Source organism: Arachis duranensis, chromosome 7, assembly GCF_000817695.3.
Source record: "Arachis duranensis cultivar V14167 chromosome 7, aradu.V14167.gnm2.J7QH, whole genome shotgun sequence".
Taxonomy (NCBI): Eukaryota; Viridiplantae; Streptophyta; class Magnoliopsida; order Fabales; family Fabaceae; genus Arachis; species Arachis duranensis.
In genome coordinates, this window is record NC_029778.3 from 1,421,403 (window position 1) to 1,437,282 (window position 15,880).

Genomic DNA, 15,880 nt, shown 5'->3' on the forward strand with positions numbered 1-15,880 from the left:
AAAAAATTGCATAATTAATTGAGAATCAACAAGTTTGGCAGAATTATTTTATAGACTTAAACTTTGACTAAGGATTAAATACATGTCATTAATAAATAATCGTCCACTTAATGGAACTCTCATCCTCTTGGTTGATTTTTTCATTAATTTGAGTTTGAAATCTTAGTTTTAGGTTTTTATTAATTGGTACTAAACAGACATTTTATTTTGTCATTGTAATTGATTTTGATTTACGGGTCATATTTTTGTTTTGGCTTATTACATAGTGTCTCATTAATTGACCGGATTTGATAGTTAATGAAAATTTTCTTAGCGTGTGATTTGATTCTAGTTTGACAGAGAATCTTGCCTGTGGAATGAATATTATTTTTTTAGTTTCATTAATAATATCATTTATCTTTAAATGATAACTTTTGAAAGTTTATTATCTAAATATGGTAACTGTATGTAATATTTTATTAATAAAATTTTGTCATCTTTTTATAATTTTATAGTAAATAGCAGAAACAAATATTTTTTGTTATATTAAGGTTTGTTCATTAAAATTTTAATTTTATAGTTCAATTTTTTACGAAACTTTTAAATTGTTTTGTTCACAATTTTATTATACAATTATATTATATTGTGTTTCTTATAATTAAGCGATATTTTTAAAATTTTTTTTAATAAATTCTTGCATTCTTTTAAAAAGTAAAATTATATATTCTTATTTCTATGATTTAATTTAAGGAAAAGTTTAAGGGCCATCAACTTTTGTATTTTCTGGCCAGCACTATCAAAATAACTATCAAAACAAAAGTGATAGATCTCTCACCATTAGATACCATTAGACTCATATAGAGAAAGTATATGGAGCCAATGACCTAAGCGTATAATGTGTACAATGAAGGTTTAGAAAGTATTAGAGATATGATTATTAGTGTTACATTGTCTTGTTAGGTTACGTTTTTGGGATGAGTGGTTTCAGGATATGGTATTAGAGTTTCAGATCCAGAAGGTCAAGAGTTCGAATCTTGGTGAATTCAAAATTTGGTTATTCTGCATACTATAGGTGATGTTCATTTTATTCATAAACCAAAGATTTAGCCCATTATACACATTGTACACTTAGGTCATTATAAAAGATCCATATTAAATATCTAATCTAACAATATTTGAATATTAATTTTTTTTAATTATACTTATCATAGATCATAGATGCACGGAGTACTTCACTAATATTTTAAACATAAAAAAAAAAGTAAAACAAAAATAGATATTATAACCACGTTATTCATTAGTGATAAGCACTACAGTGTGCAACTTTATTCCAATCTAAAAGGAACCCAGGTAGCGCGGGTTTTACATTATTAATTTTATATTATCTTAATTAATTGCCGCAGATGGGGTGGCATTGTGAAAATCCTTTGACACAACACCACCATCCAGGTCTGCGCGGCGGCTGACGATCGGCGAGTTCTCTTATTGCTGAATTTAATTGGAACAGCGAAATCATAAGGATGAATCACACAAATTTCTTCTTCCCAGTTTTTATGCGGATTATAGGGTCACACAAACGTTGCTCTTCATCCCTCAAATCTCTTCTTTCCAGTTTTCACACAAAGATTCTGGTAATTTGATTTGTTAGAAGGCATGAAAGAGTGGTTTGTGATAGAGGGGGAAGAAGAAGAAGACGTTGACCAAGTTCGAGAACAAGAGTAACCGAGTGAAGGGGCTTAGTTTCCACAGCAAGAGGCCCTGGATCCTTGGGAGTCTTCACAGTGGTGTGATTCAGCTATGGGATGGATTACCGCATGGGAACCCTCATCGACAGGTTCGACGAGCATGATGGGCCCGTTAGAAGTGTTCACTTCCACAATTCTCAGCCTCTCTGTCTCTGGAGGTGAGGCCATTGTGTTGTTTGTTCATTTGATTTGTTTCATTCACTGCTTAATACTCTGTTCCATTGATTGTGCATACGCTATTAATCTAGGTTATGTTGTACACATCTAAATTATATTAGGATCCACTTAAACATTTCTGGTAGGTAACATATTTAAGTTTTAGAAAGCATTTGTTTGTGTGTGTGTTTGTGTAGTAATAAGTATGCTTCTAGTAACCATGCTGATAATCATATTATCTCTTTACCTAAATCTTTGGTTGCCCCATGGTGTTGATACAGTGAGCAGTACACATGAGGGGTACACTTTGTAATGTTTCGTGATTTGTTTTGGATGTAATTTATATGAAAAGGATATATCTTTGGTGTAATTGAGATTATCTAGATCTGTTAATTTAGTAACAAATCCGTTCTTTTAAACTAAGCTCTGTGTGTCATTGGTTGGGTTTAAATGTGATTTTTCCTGCACTTATGTTTATCATTTGATAAAGAGAGGAAGGGAAATTGGTGTATTTTGTTGTTAAGAAAAAAAAAATATATTGTCAGTTGTAGAAGGGGGAAGTTCATATTATTTGCTGCTTATTGGTGGTGGTTTTTTTCTTTTCTTTTCCTTTTTTTCCTCGGACAGGGGATGATTACAAGATTAAGGTTTGGAACTACAAGTTGCATAGGTGTTTGTTTACTCTTCTAGGACACCTTGATTATTCGCACTGTGCAATTTCATCATGAGAACCTGTGGATTGTGAGTGCAAGTGATGATCAGACTATTCGCATATGGAACTGGCAATCACGAACATGTATATCTGTCCTAACAGGGCATAATCATTATGTTATGTGTGCTTCATTCCATCCAAAAGAGGATATTGTGGTGTCAGCCTCTCTAGATCAGACTGTTCATGTTTGGGATATTGGTTCTCTCAAAAAGAAGGCTGGGCCTCCTTCAGATGATATATTGCGTTTTAGTCAGATGAACATGAATCTTTTTGGTGGTGTTGATGCAGTTGTTAAATATGTGTTGGAAGGTCATTATCGCGGGGTCAACTGGGCTTCTTTTCATCCTACACTTCCTTTCATTGTGTTTCGAGCTGATGACGGACAAGTGAAACTTTGGAGGATGAATGGTAAAACTGAAGCTTAGTTATTTTCTTTTTTGTTTCCTGAATAACAACTGAGTGGTAGTATCTATTACTTTCTATTTTGCATACTATAGTTGAACTGCCGTAGGCTTTCATATACTATACTCATTGATGCCATTCTGGTTATTAAAAATATTAGCATATCATTGTTTAGTGCTGGCAACAAAAATGTTTCATAAAATACATTTCTTGTGTGTATTAGCTTTTGTACTGGATGGTTAACCAAGACGAGAAAGTATTTGCTGTCGTCTCGCACATTTCGCTAATGAAATTTATGTTGTGTTCAGATACTGAGGCATGGGAAGTGGATACTCTGCGAGGGCACATGAATAATGTTTCATGTTTTATGTTGTGTTATGCGATGTGACAAAGCGCACTGGAATTCAAACCTTCGGCAGAGAGCATGATTGATTTTGAATTCTTGCAATACATCCTGAAATGAATCTGTTGGCAGCTGGTCATGACAGTGGAATGATTGTCTTTAAGCTTGGAGAGAGAAAGGCCTGCTTTTGCAGTTGGTGGTGATTTTTTATTCTTTGCACAAGACCGGTTTTTGCGTTACTACCAATTGTCAACACAGAGAGAGACGCAACACAGAGAGAGACGCAAGTACTTCCAAGTCGACGACCTGGTTCTTTAACTCTGTATCAAAGTCCGAAGAGTCTTTCCTATACCCCGTCTGAAAATGCAGTTCTTCTCTGTTCAGATGTGGAGGGCGGGTCTTATGAGTTGTTAGTTGTATACCATATCCAAGGATGACTCATTTATTGGTAGGGGCGATATGCAAGAGCCAAAGAAAGGTCTTGGTGGATCAACTGTCTTTGTGGCTATGAATAGGTTTGTTGTGCTTGACAAAACCAGCAATCAAGTCCCAGTTAAAAATCTGAAGAATGAGCTTGTTAAAAAGAGTGCTCTCCCGATTGCCACAGATGCCATATTTTATGCTGGAACAGGCAATTTGTTATGTAGGTCAGAGGATACGGTATTTATATTTGATCCTCAGCAGAGGCTTGTTATTAGTGATCTTCAGACCCCTTTTATCAAGTATGTTGTCTGGTCTAATGACATGGAAAGTGTTGCCTTGCTCAGCAAACATGTCATTGTCATTGCAAGCAAGAAGCTTGTTCACCAATGCACTCTCCATGAGACAATCCGCGTGAAAAGTGGAGCGTGGGATGAAAATGGCATTTTTATTTGGTGACATCTGAAATCAATGGCTAAGATGACCAAGGATACACTTTTAAGGCGCCCGATTTGATACTTCCAACTTGAACGGAGTTTCAATGCTCCAAAAATAAAATACAATGCAAAAGTATATGGTTGGAGTTTTAAAGCTCCATAAATGAGAAGAAATAGGAGAGTTTTTGTTTTTTGTTTTTTTACTTCGACCCATTTTAAGTTGGATGGTTATTTTTGTTAGTATTTAATATTTTAACCCAAAGTTTTTTAGAGAAATTCTTGGAGGCCAACCATATTTAGTATTTTTTGCACCTCAATATTGCCTGCACCGGGAGTGGATCCTCTCCAGTGAGAAAAAAACTGGATGATATCCAGTGTTCAATTTAACCATTCATTGCACTCTCTCTCTTATTTATTTCTGGGCCCACTCATAGAATCAAAGGTGATAAATCACACTGGATTCTATCAATTGTTAAAAAAACTGGAGAGGATCTTTTTCCGCCTGCACCTCAATATTGCCTACACATGATTTCACCACTAGGCCAACTATCTTCTTAATACATGTTGGGTTTATAATTTTATATATTCAATACTTAGTGTAACTTAAAATATCAAATATTTATTTTATCTTTTAATAATAATATTATATTTTTATTTTTATTATTAATATTTTTGTTTTATTATAATTTTAAATATGTATTTACATATTAAAATGTTAGTAAATATATGAATTTTAAATTTTAATTTTACATTTTTTGTTATTTTATATTTACATATAAGACTAATTTTATCGATTTAACTAATAATTTATTGCTTGAATCAATAACCAATAAATTATAAATGAGTAACTTGATTAATTCAATTATGGATGCAGTTCTGCTATGCTATTTTGTCAATATCAAAACTGGCTTTGTGAGATTGATTATTTAAATACATTTATTATAGTTCAAAAAAAACAACACGGTCCGAGTATATTTTATGAAATTTTCTTTAATTGTATTTGTTTTGGTTCTTATTTATGTTTATCTTTTTTAATTGTGTTATTTATATTTTTAAGTTGTGTATATTGTTGCATAATTTATGAAATTGTATAAGATATAATGTTTTGTAAAAAAAATTTTATAGGCAATTTTAAGATGTGTTTATTAAAATTAATATTTTAAAAAATAATGATACTTATACAAACAACGAAAAGTTAAAAAAATACTTATGTATTGAGTGATTATGTATTGAGTGATTATAGAATAAATAAATTTATTATATTTAGTTAAAAATTAAATAACAAAAATATTTTTTATTAACGTAAAAGGTGACAATCCAAAAATATTGAAAAAACGAATTCAAAAGAAGGAACAGAAATTTTCAATCTGTGCGTTTCACAGGTCTTCTGCTAGTTGCTTGAAATAAGTTGACCTATTTGATGGGTAAACGAAATAAGTTCCATCCAAGGGGAGAAAAGAAAAGAAGCACATACTACCCCTAAAGAAAAGAAGCACACGTGTCCTCGGTACCACAGATAGAGCTTAGTCTCAATATCACAGAATCATAGCCGCCTCCAAGGTACAAACATCATCATCAAACCCCTCCGTAGAGGAAACAGCACTCACTCATTCACTCACTCATTCATTCAGAGTCTCACACTCACCAACCCCATACACAGAAGAAAGAAGAAGAAGAGTGACCCATCACTTAACTGGTCCCAAAGATTCAAACTTTGATAACGATTTAGAACAAGGATGATGTCCAGCAGCAATAGGGACAGAGAAGAAGCGCCACTTACATTCACGATCCCTTCATCTTCTTCCAATTCCTCACCAATCACCGTCTCCGACCAACTCGACAGCTACCTTACAGACCCTAGGAGTGCTTCTGGAAGCTTCCAGAACGAGGGACTCCTCGGTGGCGGCGGTGGAGGAGGAGACCCTGCTGCCGAAGCCGAATTCGGCTTCACTCGCCCGGATTTTAGGCAGAGCCCTCTCGCCGGCACTGTCGAGCTTTATGAGCGCCACGTGTTCCTTTGCTACAAGAATCCTCGGGTTTGGCCACCGAGAATCGAGGCGGCAGAGTTTGATCGGTTGCCGAGGTTGCTCTATGCAGCTGTCATGGCTAGGAAGAACCACATGAAGAAGGAGGTGACTGTAACATTTCGCTTTTTTTTTTTTAATCCTTTTTTCTTATTTCAAATCTCAAATTTTTTAAGAGATTAAAAAAAATTTCAGGGTTGGTTTGTATGCTTGAGGTAATTGGTTCTTTAATGGTTGGTTAAACTTTGTTCCTTGATTTTGTTGTTGTTTGGGGAAATTAAGTAATTGATTTTCCTTGAAGCAGTGGGTGGTGAATCTGGTAGAAGGAGCTACTCTAGTGCCAAGTTACCATTCAATTTCAAATGCTTGCTAGATGAAGTGTTTAGTGAGTGCTCAATCTAGATTGCTTCCGGTGGAGTGTCATTTTTGTTAGTATAGTTTTCCTATGGACTATGGTATTTAGTAATGTGTGATTGAGTTTTGTTCCTTGATTTTGTTGTGCTGCAGAAATTAGTGATTTTGTTGATGCTGTTGTAAGTGCTAATTGAATGTAATATTAAAATGGTTGCTTTTTTGGCATTCTTTTTTGGTTTAACATTGGATGTAGCTGATTGTCTTGGATTTTCTATGTTTGCTAGACTCGCTTAACGATATGTGAGGGTCATGATGGGACTGAAACATCAAATGGTGATGTATTGATCTTTCCTGACATGATCAGATATAGGTTGGTATGATTTCGTTTTGCAGCATATGATTCCCTAGTGAAGGCTTTGATCTGTTTTTGTTCACTCCAGTTGGTTTCCGACGATGAACATTAGTGAAATTGCTTGATTGCAGGAGACTAACACATTTTGATGTTGAAACGTTTGTTGAAGAAGTTCTTGTGAAAGATGGAGAATGGCTTCCTGGAACCCCGGAAGCATTGAAAGGTTCATATGTTTTTGTGTGTTCGCATGGGTCCCGTGATCGTAGATGTGGGGTTTGCGGACCTGTCTTGGTCAGCAGATTCAGGGAAGAGATAGAGTTACATGGTCTTCAGGGTAAAGTGTTTGTAAGCCCATGCTCACATATTGGGGGTGATAAGTATGCCGGAAATGTTATTATATTTAATAGGTCGTGTGCATACGGAGAAGTCACTGGGCACTGGTAAGGAGATCTGCTTGGTCGATAAAATTTCTTTTTTGGTCAGAACTTTTTGAATCATTATTTAAAATTTTGAAATTCCACTATAAGATTGTTTATTATGTTGAATACTATGTAAATCAATATTTCTTCATGTAAAATATGTAGGTATGGATATGTTACTCCAGATGATGTACCTTCATTACTTCAACAGCATATTGTGAAAGGAGAGATTATAGACTCCTTATGGAGGTAATTGTTTCTTGTAATGCTTGATCTTGGTTAGTCTTTTGGTTTAAAAGTTATGTTTCTGTTTGAATTTTATCCTTGAAGTGACAACATGCCCCTTTTGCTTTCAACAACAATTTTATATACTGGCATTACTTTTATTCTGAAAATGTGGAATGTAAGCTTAGCCAGTCTACTTCGGTTTTCACATTAATTGACATCTTGATCTGTTCATTAGGGGTCAGATGGGTTTATCAGAAGATGAACAAATCAAGAGCCAAGAACAAAGGTTTCTGCTTAATGGTTTGGGAAGTTTCGAAGAAGGCAATGCAATATACAGATCTCAAGACAACTCTGTGGGATGCTGCCAAACAAATGGAGTGAGCTGCTGCCAAGAAAACGGAGTCTCTTCCTCTTCTCCGAATCACGTGTTAGTTGAAAAGAGAAAAAACGCCGATGTCATTGAGACAGAGGCAAAACTCTCAGCCGATAACAAGAGTGGTGAGACCGTGATTTCTCGCATCAAAAGCGGCAAAGGAGCTTCACGCAAGTTTCATTCCATGACAACATGGCTTGAGAGTTGGGAGCGAGAAGATACTTATGCCGCCCTTGCCGTTGTTTGTGCCGCTGTATCAGTTGGTATTGCCTATAACTGCTACAAACAGTTGACATAAGAGGAATCAACACTGGCAGTGCTTTTCGGTTATTCTGATCACATAGTTTTATTTTGCTGTATCTAGCTTCAAGTTATGTGATTCTGTTGCAGTTCCTCTTTGTATCAAAATCCTTGATGTGTGTCCTTTACTATTGGAGTATTGGCTGAGGCACTTGTGTTGGGGTAGTAGTTATCTTCATCTGTACATAAAAGAAACCTTAGCCCCAATATTCAAATTATCTATTGGTAGTTTGCTTAGGTTAGAATTTGATGTGACCCTTTTTTAAATTTTATATAAAGCATACAGCTTTGGTGTTGCTAGAACTTTTGTTAATCTTAATTCTAAAATTCTGTGCTACATAGTTGACAAGAATCATAAAGGTTTCATGCTTTAAAACAATGAGATCAAACAAAGTTCTGTTATTAGAGATTTAAATTGAGTTGATGCAAGAAATTACAGCTAATAGTTATGAGTTCTTCACTTCTTTGTCATTATAAAGAACTATTCCTTATCTGAAAGGGTTATATGTCAATTCAACAATTTGTGGCACTGAACTCTATAAGAGGCCAAAATAGTGTAATAATGAGTCTCCAAAGTTTCAAACACCTTTAACAGCAACACCATTTAGTGAATTATTTAGGCCATTCTTGCTTTCCACTTTCCTGAACTCAATTTCTATAGTCTTGACAATTTTGGCATCATCTGGGTCTGTCTCTGGCAATTCTACATAGAAAGAATCCTGTTTGATTTGTGATATGGACTCCATTATCATAGCTTGCTGCTTCATATAATTATAAAGTTGTTTATGGAAGACATGATCAAGGGAGTAGCAGTTTTCAGCATTCATTGTTGCATTGTGTTTGGTTAACTTTGATGAGTCCTTGCAAAAATGTGGAAGGGATGCATAGTCCATTACCTGTTTCACAAGTTTTAAAAGAACAATATGAAACCGTTTAATTTTGATGCACTAAAGTGTAAAACATTTTACATCGTCTAATCGTATCTGTTCTTTTAGATAACAATTTAGGTAGTCAATATGAAAAGTAGTTATTTTTTGCTAACGTGACATTATGTAACTGGATGTACGTGTAAAACTGCTTTACACTGACAGTATATCAAAATTAAATTCATATGATAATATGAAGCTCTATAATATTCTGAGATAACACCAAATATAAGAGGTAATAGTGTTTTTACCTTAAGTAATTCCTCCCTACCACAACCTTGCAGCACTTGAACTTTCTTCCTTGTTCTTTCTTGCAACAGAGGCTTTACAACCTGCCAATTGTTATTCAAGTGAAAAACAAAACAACCCTTAAGTTAGTTGTTAATCTATGGATTTTGTTATGACATTTATGAAACTAAGTTTAAATTCTTCAAACAAAAGGGTAGGTGCAAACCTTCCAACATGCAGAGAATACATATGGAGCATTGACAATATAGTATGTGTCTGTCTTTTCTGGATAATTCAAGTCATCTATGGTAGATATAGATGTCAAAAGCTGCACAAGGTGGATGATCAGGGAACTCTCATGAGAACAAAGATGAAGAAAAAGAACAAAAGATGGTAAACTACTATTTTGTCCCACGAATAATACAAATCGGTCCACATTTTGGGTGAATTTGGCAAACAGAAACTATGTTTTACCACAAGACAATTAACAATATTTGAGGAACCATTTTATCAGTGAATACTTTTTCTAGAGTTAAAATAGCAGTTTACTAAGAAAATGCTTTTAAGTTACATATTGTGTATGATGCTGAAAAATGTGAAAATCAATTGCCTACACACACATATACTGGTGGATCCTACATTGACAGCTTTTTCCAAAATCATATATCAAGACCAAATTTGACAGTTTTGACATGATTTTAAAAGACACCAGAGAAATTGGCCATTTAAGTTATTGACATACCTTCATTTGGTTCAGTGCTGATAGTCTTAGGCCTGTCATATCCAAGACTTTCACACAGGTACCAATGTATCTTCCATGATTCTTGGTAGCTGTTGGCTAAAAAGAAAACTTCCAAATAATCAAGCAGCAAATCAAAGAATTTTCAAGAAAACAATTGTCATAAACAGTGTTAGGTACTAACCAAGATCACCCTATCCCTATATTCATTCATTTGGATGTGTGATTGTACATAGTATTTGTCCTGAAACAAAAAAAAACAATACACAAATTAACATCATTGAAAAATCAAAATGAAGTTCAGATACCTCACTAATCAACATTAGTATTGAACTTACAGAAACTTTTCCATATGTGCTAAGACCAACACCAACAGCAATGACTGGTAGACCCTGCCATCATCATTCATCACAAAATGGAACATCTTAGCAATCATCCATGAAGAAGAATAAAAGCTCTAATGAAATGTATCATTCTGTATAGCCCAGCACAGATCTTACCTCTTTTGTGTAACCAGACATTCCCATGAGTTGCGAATCTCTCACGCTTCTGTACGAATCGGCCAGGATTGGCCTCTGCTGATCAACAAATCCATGATGATCAAGATACAAAGATGCCATAAAACTAGAAAGACAATAGAATTCAGAAGAGAAATTGGAAAGTGAATCAAACTCACAGCTAAAACATTGTCAATCCCATTTTCCACTCTCCATTGCAAGCAATCAATGAACTGAAATATTAGTTTAAACCATCAGCATAGTGAATGAATACACCAAAAGTTGAAGATTTAAGAGAGAAACTACTAAACATATCTAACCATTTTATGTGCTTTGGGAACATTCCCATCCCTTGCTTTGAGAAAACGTACTAATGTTTCTCTTGGATAACCCTGGTGCATATTCTGCATTATAAACAAGCTTTCAGAGCTTAAGTACAAACCTAACAAATTTTATGAACCACAAAACTATAATCACTTGTTTATGATGGTTCTGACTTCTGACATACCTAAAACAAGGTGAACCAAAGCTTCTTACCCAAGTAAAATTTTGTGCTAAAGGAACAAACTTTCTGGTAAAAATAGATCATTTATAATAATCTATTTTATTTGGACTAAAGTAAGGGGAAAAGAAAACAATATATAAATTTAATATCTAAACATGTTTCTGATCATCATAGTTATAGCTTGTACAGATTTCTTTTTCCATTGCCATTCTCATTTCTCAACACATTAGAATATTAGATCAAATCAAATCAAACAAAACTAAGAGACTGAGGAACAAAACCTGGAATGTGTTCTTGTGTTGTTCATCCACTGCACCAGGAAGGTATTGTATGTATTGTGTCAGTAACATTTAAACAAATCAGCAGTAAGATCATAGAAGATGAAACAGAATAATATTATGCAAGCAAAGTTTGGAACTGAATATGCATACAGGTTTCCAGAAGGGACTGAAACTGCTTCATAGCTTCATCATTCCATGCATCCATGTCTTATGGTAAAGATTAAAATAGTCCCCAGGTTAACAAGTTGCTGAGAAATTCTAAGGGGAAAATCTGCAACTAGGAATTTGAAGCTTCTGATGTTTATATAATCAAGAAGCTACTGTGTCCACATAATTAAACCTTAAACTAATTAACCAATTGGGGTGTCCTTAGTTAAAAAATGTTGATGCTTTGTTTGTTGTGTCCACAACACTTCCTATGACTATAAAGTATCCAAGTATCTTGGACTTTTGTTGCAGCTTCCTTTTTAAAGTATGAACTCAATTCAGTGGGCATCACTACAAAGAAATAATATAAACACAAAAACTAAATCGCTCATTGAACTGATAAAATAGATTTAATTACAGAGGACTAATCCCTATTTAATTATGGTTAAAATTGATATAATAAAATAATATATAAATTCAATTTTGATATATGACTATGTAAAATAATATATAGTTATACAAAATATTTTACACGTTAGTGTATGAAAATTAAACTCATAATATATTTTTTTTTGTGAAACAAAATTATTGTACATAGTTTTTTTTTTTCTTGCTAGTGTGAGACACTCATGAAAAAGAGCACTCATACGTTCTTTATAAATCATTGAAAAAGTTAAGTTATTGTTAATTTGGTAAAAGAAGAAGCACATTGCTTTTTTTTGTGGTTTAATACTATATATTATAAAAAATAATAATAAAAATCAAAGTACATAATCTTAAGTAAGTGAGCCATACCCTATAAAGTTCTAAAGGAAAATTTTAAAATATAATAAAGTTGACAAGAATTTATATCTAAATCATGAAGGAACCTTATCTCCTAATAATTTGTCATTTTCATTTCCCTTTGGCAGTTGTTTTCCAAATCTTATAAAAAGGTCGAAAAAGAATGCATTAAAATAATTTCTAAGATTCAATAATACCTCTACTATTTTTTTTCTATTATTCTCTAATTGTATTTCAAAACTTATCTAATTCTTAAATTTCATTAGATATGCTGCCTAACCTTTCTTTTTGCTTAAAGTTTTCCACGGCCAACAATGAAGATGCTTGTTTATATATATATTAAATAAAACGTGGATAATAATAATAATAATAATAATAATAATAATAATAATAATAATAATAATAATAATAATAATAATGTGCCAAAACGACAAGATTTTCCATTTGAAAGATGCTCTAATAAAGAACAATCATGTAATTATTAATTAACTTGTAATTAAAATGGAGGAATCGACTCACTTAATTTAAGTATTTAACACACTATGTAGCTACTAGAAGATGGAATAGCACGAGAATATACCATTTCTCCATTATTATGTGCACATATGCTTGTGTCCATAATCCATCTATAAACAAATATTCCATGTCCAGCATAATATCTATGTCCAACGAAAAATAAGAACAAAAAAGCATTCATGTTAAAAAAACTAGGAACATACACACGTTTTATAACTAGAGAATGTATTGATTCTTTTGTCCATATATTGTAACTATACACCATAAAACATACCACGCATCTATAATAAATTGGATTTATTATAAGAACTTAATTTTGATATATTAATAATATAAAAATTATATATAATTATTAAATAAGATTTCTGTATTTAGATGATTTTTTAAATAATAAATTTAAAATTTTATTATTTTTACTAATGTGATAATAGAAGATTAGTTGTTTATGTAAAAATTCTACATTAAAGAATCACTCGGTTGAAATATACTCAGAACTTTATTATAAAAATTTTAATGGAGATAATTTTTTTTAAGTATATATAATATAGGCTAATTTGTTAAAATAATACAACGTATAATATGTAATAATATATGATATTAAGACGACTTAAACTGATTAATTATCACTTAGATCATTTAACAACCATGCACTTGTTCTCTATGAAAGATTCTAATTAATTTCTATAACATTTTTGACTTTGTAGATCGTTAAATATTATTCTCATATTGGTAATATAGTATAATAGCCACCTCATAGCTCATATATGTGCTTAACAGCATCTGATGCAAACAAACAAATTAAAATTGGGGAATCGTTTAATCCGTTTCTCAAAATTATATGTTCCTTAAAGATGATTCTTTGCCAATAATAATGTTCAATATGCGCTGATTCTGTTAATAATTATTTTATACTATTTGAGTTGACAGAAAAACTTTTTTATAGTAAGCCTGGTGAATTCATAAAAATTCAATTTACTCAACTTTATGCATCAAGAGAAAAATGTTCTGATGATTTGGGTACACCACATCAATCACAGCATGTTATTTTTCTGATATTTAGAATTTCTCTGTAGTTTAGACATACAGCCAAGATTTCAATAATTTCTCTCGTAGAGACACATCAAATTAATAGGTTAATTAAGGATGATTTATCTCCATAATCTGGCAACTCATCTTGTAAACATTGTCATAGGTAAAGTATTGCTGCTGCTACAGAATTATCCATCACAATTCACTATATAAAGATATGAATGAGTCATGAGACTGTAAAATAGTCCTTGATCACATCAAGTACCCGGTTTGCTACTTCTGGACCAAACAACCTTGGAAAGCTTGAACCAAGATCAACCTCTATGGTCTTGTTTCTAATCACACCATCCCTTTTCTTCAGATACTCTCTTTCTTCATCTCCTACTTCTCTGTTTGCAGAGGCACACTTGTCCAGCCATATTTCAAGCACCTGCTTCGAAACGGGGTCCAGGTGCTTGGCAAGTATCTCCTCCATCCGCTCCTGCCCACCATTCTCTGTTTGAATTCGGACTAGGATACCGGTAGGGGAGGAAACGGCGCGGATGAAAAGTGACGAGGAGAAATAAGGTTGAACCTCAGGGAGTGTATGTAGGGCCTGCCTATGTGCATCAAGATGAGTGTCATCATAGAATGTTTGTAGGTAATTTGGCCAAAGTACAGGGTCTTTTCGAGGAGGCAAATCGAGGATGAGGATTAGATTTGTAGGGCTGCTGCGGATGATTTCAAAGACAAAGTTTGGTGCATCAGTTGAAGTGTTGAGATAAGCTGAAAGACTTGTGATATCAAAGGATCCTCCTGTTGGTAGCTCTGAATGCACCCAACTTCCCAGCACAAAATCTATCTGGATCACACATTCAAAATCCAATTTGATCATCATCAATTGTTTATGTGCAAAAAATAGACACTAGCACTTTACAAGTACCCCAAATCATGAGTGTTTCTACATAATCTCAAGGGATCTCAGTCCATGTTCTAGATAGACTATGTGAATAATCTTAGTAACAAAACAAGGTCAACAGCACAGAGCAGGAAACCAAAAAATCACAAGACAAAATGATTTTGTATACATAAGGAAACAATGGCAAGAAATAAACAAAGGATCCTTACATATTATATATGAACTAGACTATTTGTATTTCAAAAACTAAATCAACCACTCATGTAGAATACATACTGGAATACGAAATTCATATGAAAATGTGTAAAATAATGCATGTACATATACACAAATACAATTGATGACTGGTTTTTACATTAAGACAATAATCTATGGACATTTCCATATTATATACACTTCACATAGAATATCCCAACACATTGGGAGTCATATAACCTAAATCAATGCATAGTATTCTGGTGTGGTAGTTACTACTCTATAAGCATTAGTTTCATATGCAATCAACACAACACAATTACAATATTCAGATAACTAAATTCTCTCATGATAAGTTTATATATTAACGATCTTAAACAGACCCGACTCTACAACACTAAAGACATGCATTAGCTTAATTGAAATTGAGAATGCTGGAAAGAAGGAAGGAAGGGTGGGAATGATTACAGGGGAGTGAGGATGAGCAGCTCTAATATGGAGAGAGGCTTGTGCAGAACCAGTCTGGCTTTGGTAATGGCGAACATCGTTGGGGAGTGTGGAAGGAAGAAGATGCGAGTGAAATCGATTCTCCAGTGTGGAAACAAGATCAACCATGAGACTCTTATGTGGAGAAGAAACGAAAGGGAACTCCATGAATTTGTTGTTGTTGTTGTTGGAATCCATTAGAGAGCAAGAGAGAGATAAAGGCGTATAACAAAAAGAAGAAGATAAGATGAACATCACTCCCTTGTATCACTTTCCAGTTTCCACTCACACTAGTGTTAAACCGTTACTTAAAAACATATTTAATTATTTTATTATTATTATTTTGGGTCTTGGGGGAAGTCCAGAAAACACTACCCGAACCGGAACCCGAACCCCATTCTGATGG

At 33.5% G+C, this 15,880-nt stretch overlaps 3 protein-coding genes and 1 pseudogene across 3 annotated transcripts; 2 read left to right on the forward strand and 2 right to left on the reverse strand.

Moving 5' to 3' along the window:
• The first annotated feature begins 1,776 nt into the window (after positions 1 to 1,776).
• Positions 1,777 to 4,399, forward strand: LOC107496245 (coatomer subunit alpha-2-like; annotated as a pseudogene).
• A 1,376-nt stretch (positions 4,400 to 5,775) lies between these two features.
• LOC107496214 (uncharacterized) lies at positions 5,776 to 8,242 on the forward strand. The gene is made up of 5 exons (XM_016117423.3): positions 5,776 to 6,326; positions 6,857 to 6,942; positions 7,056 to 7,364; positions 7,509 to 7,592; positions 7,807 to 8,242. The coding sequence occupies exons 1-5, from the start codon at positions 5,931 to 5,933 to the stop codon at positions 8,240 to 8,242; spliced, it is 1,311 nt and encodes a 436-aa protein (XP_015972909.1). The 5' UTR covers positions 5,776 to 5,930.
• A 67-nt stretch (positions 8,243 to 8,309) lies between these two features.
• Positions 8,310 to 11,721, reverse strand: LOC107496243 (SEC14 cytosolic factor). Its single transcript, XM_016117462.3, has 12 exons — positions 11,571 to 11,721; positions 11,421 to 11,449; positions 10,955 to 11,038; positions 10,814 to 10,867; positions 10,638 to 10,712; positions 10,476 to 10,529; positions 10,322 to 10,381; positions 10,141 to 10,236; positions 9,625 to 9,726; positions 9,422 to 9,502; positions 8,831 to 9,140; positions 8,310 to 8,423 (listed from the first exon to the last, which is right to left on the reverse strand). The coding sequence occupies exons 1-12, from the start codon at positions 11,623 to 11,625 to the stop codon at positions 8,347 to 8,349; spliced, it is 1,077 nt and encodes a 358-aa protein (XP_015972948.2). The 5' UTR covers positions 11,626 to 11,721; the 3' UTR covers positions 8,310 to 8,346.
• Positions 11,722 to 13,822: 2,101 nt separating this feature from the next.
• LOC107496225 (red chlorophyll catabolite reductase, chloroplastic) lies at positions 13,823 to 15,661 on the reverse strand (the record flags this gene model as incomplete). The annotated part of the gene is given in 2 exon segments (XM_016117434.3): positions 13,823 to 14,736; positions 15,457 to 15,661. Coding segments are annotated over 2 exon segments (820 nt in total), but the record flags the coding sequence as incomplete, so codon positions are not given.
• Between the last annotated feature and the right edge of the window lie 219 nt (positions 15,662 to 15,880).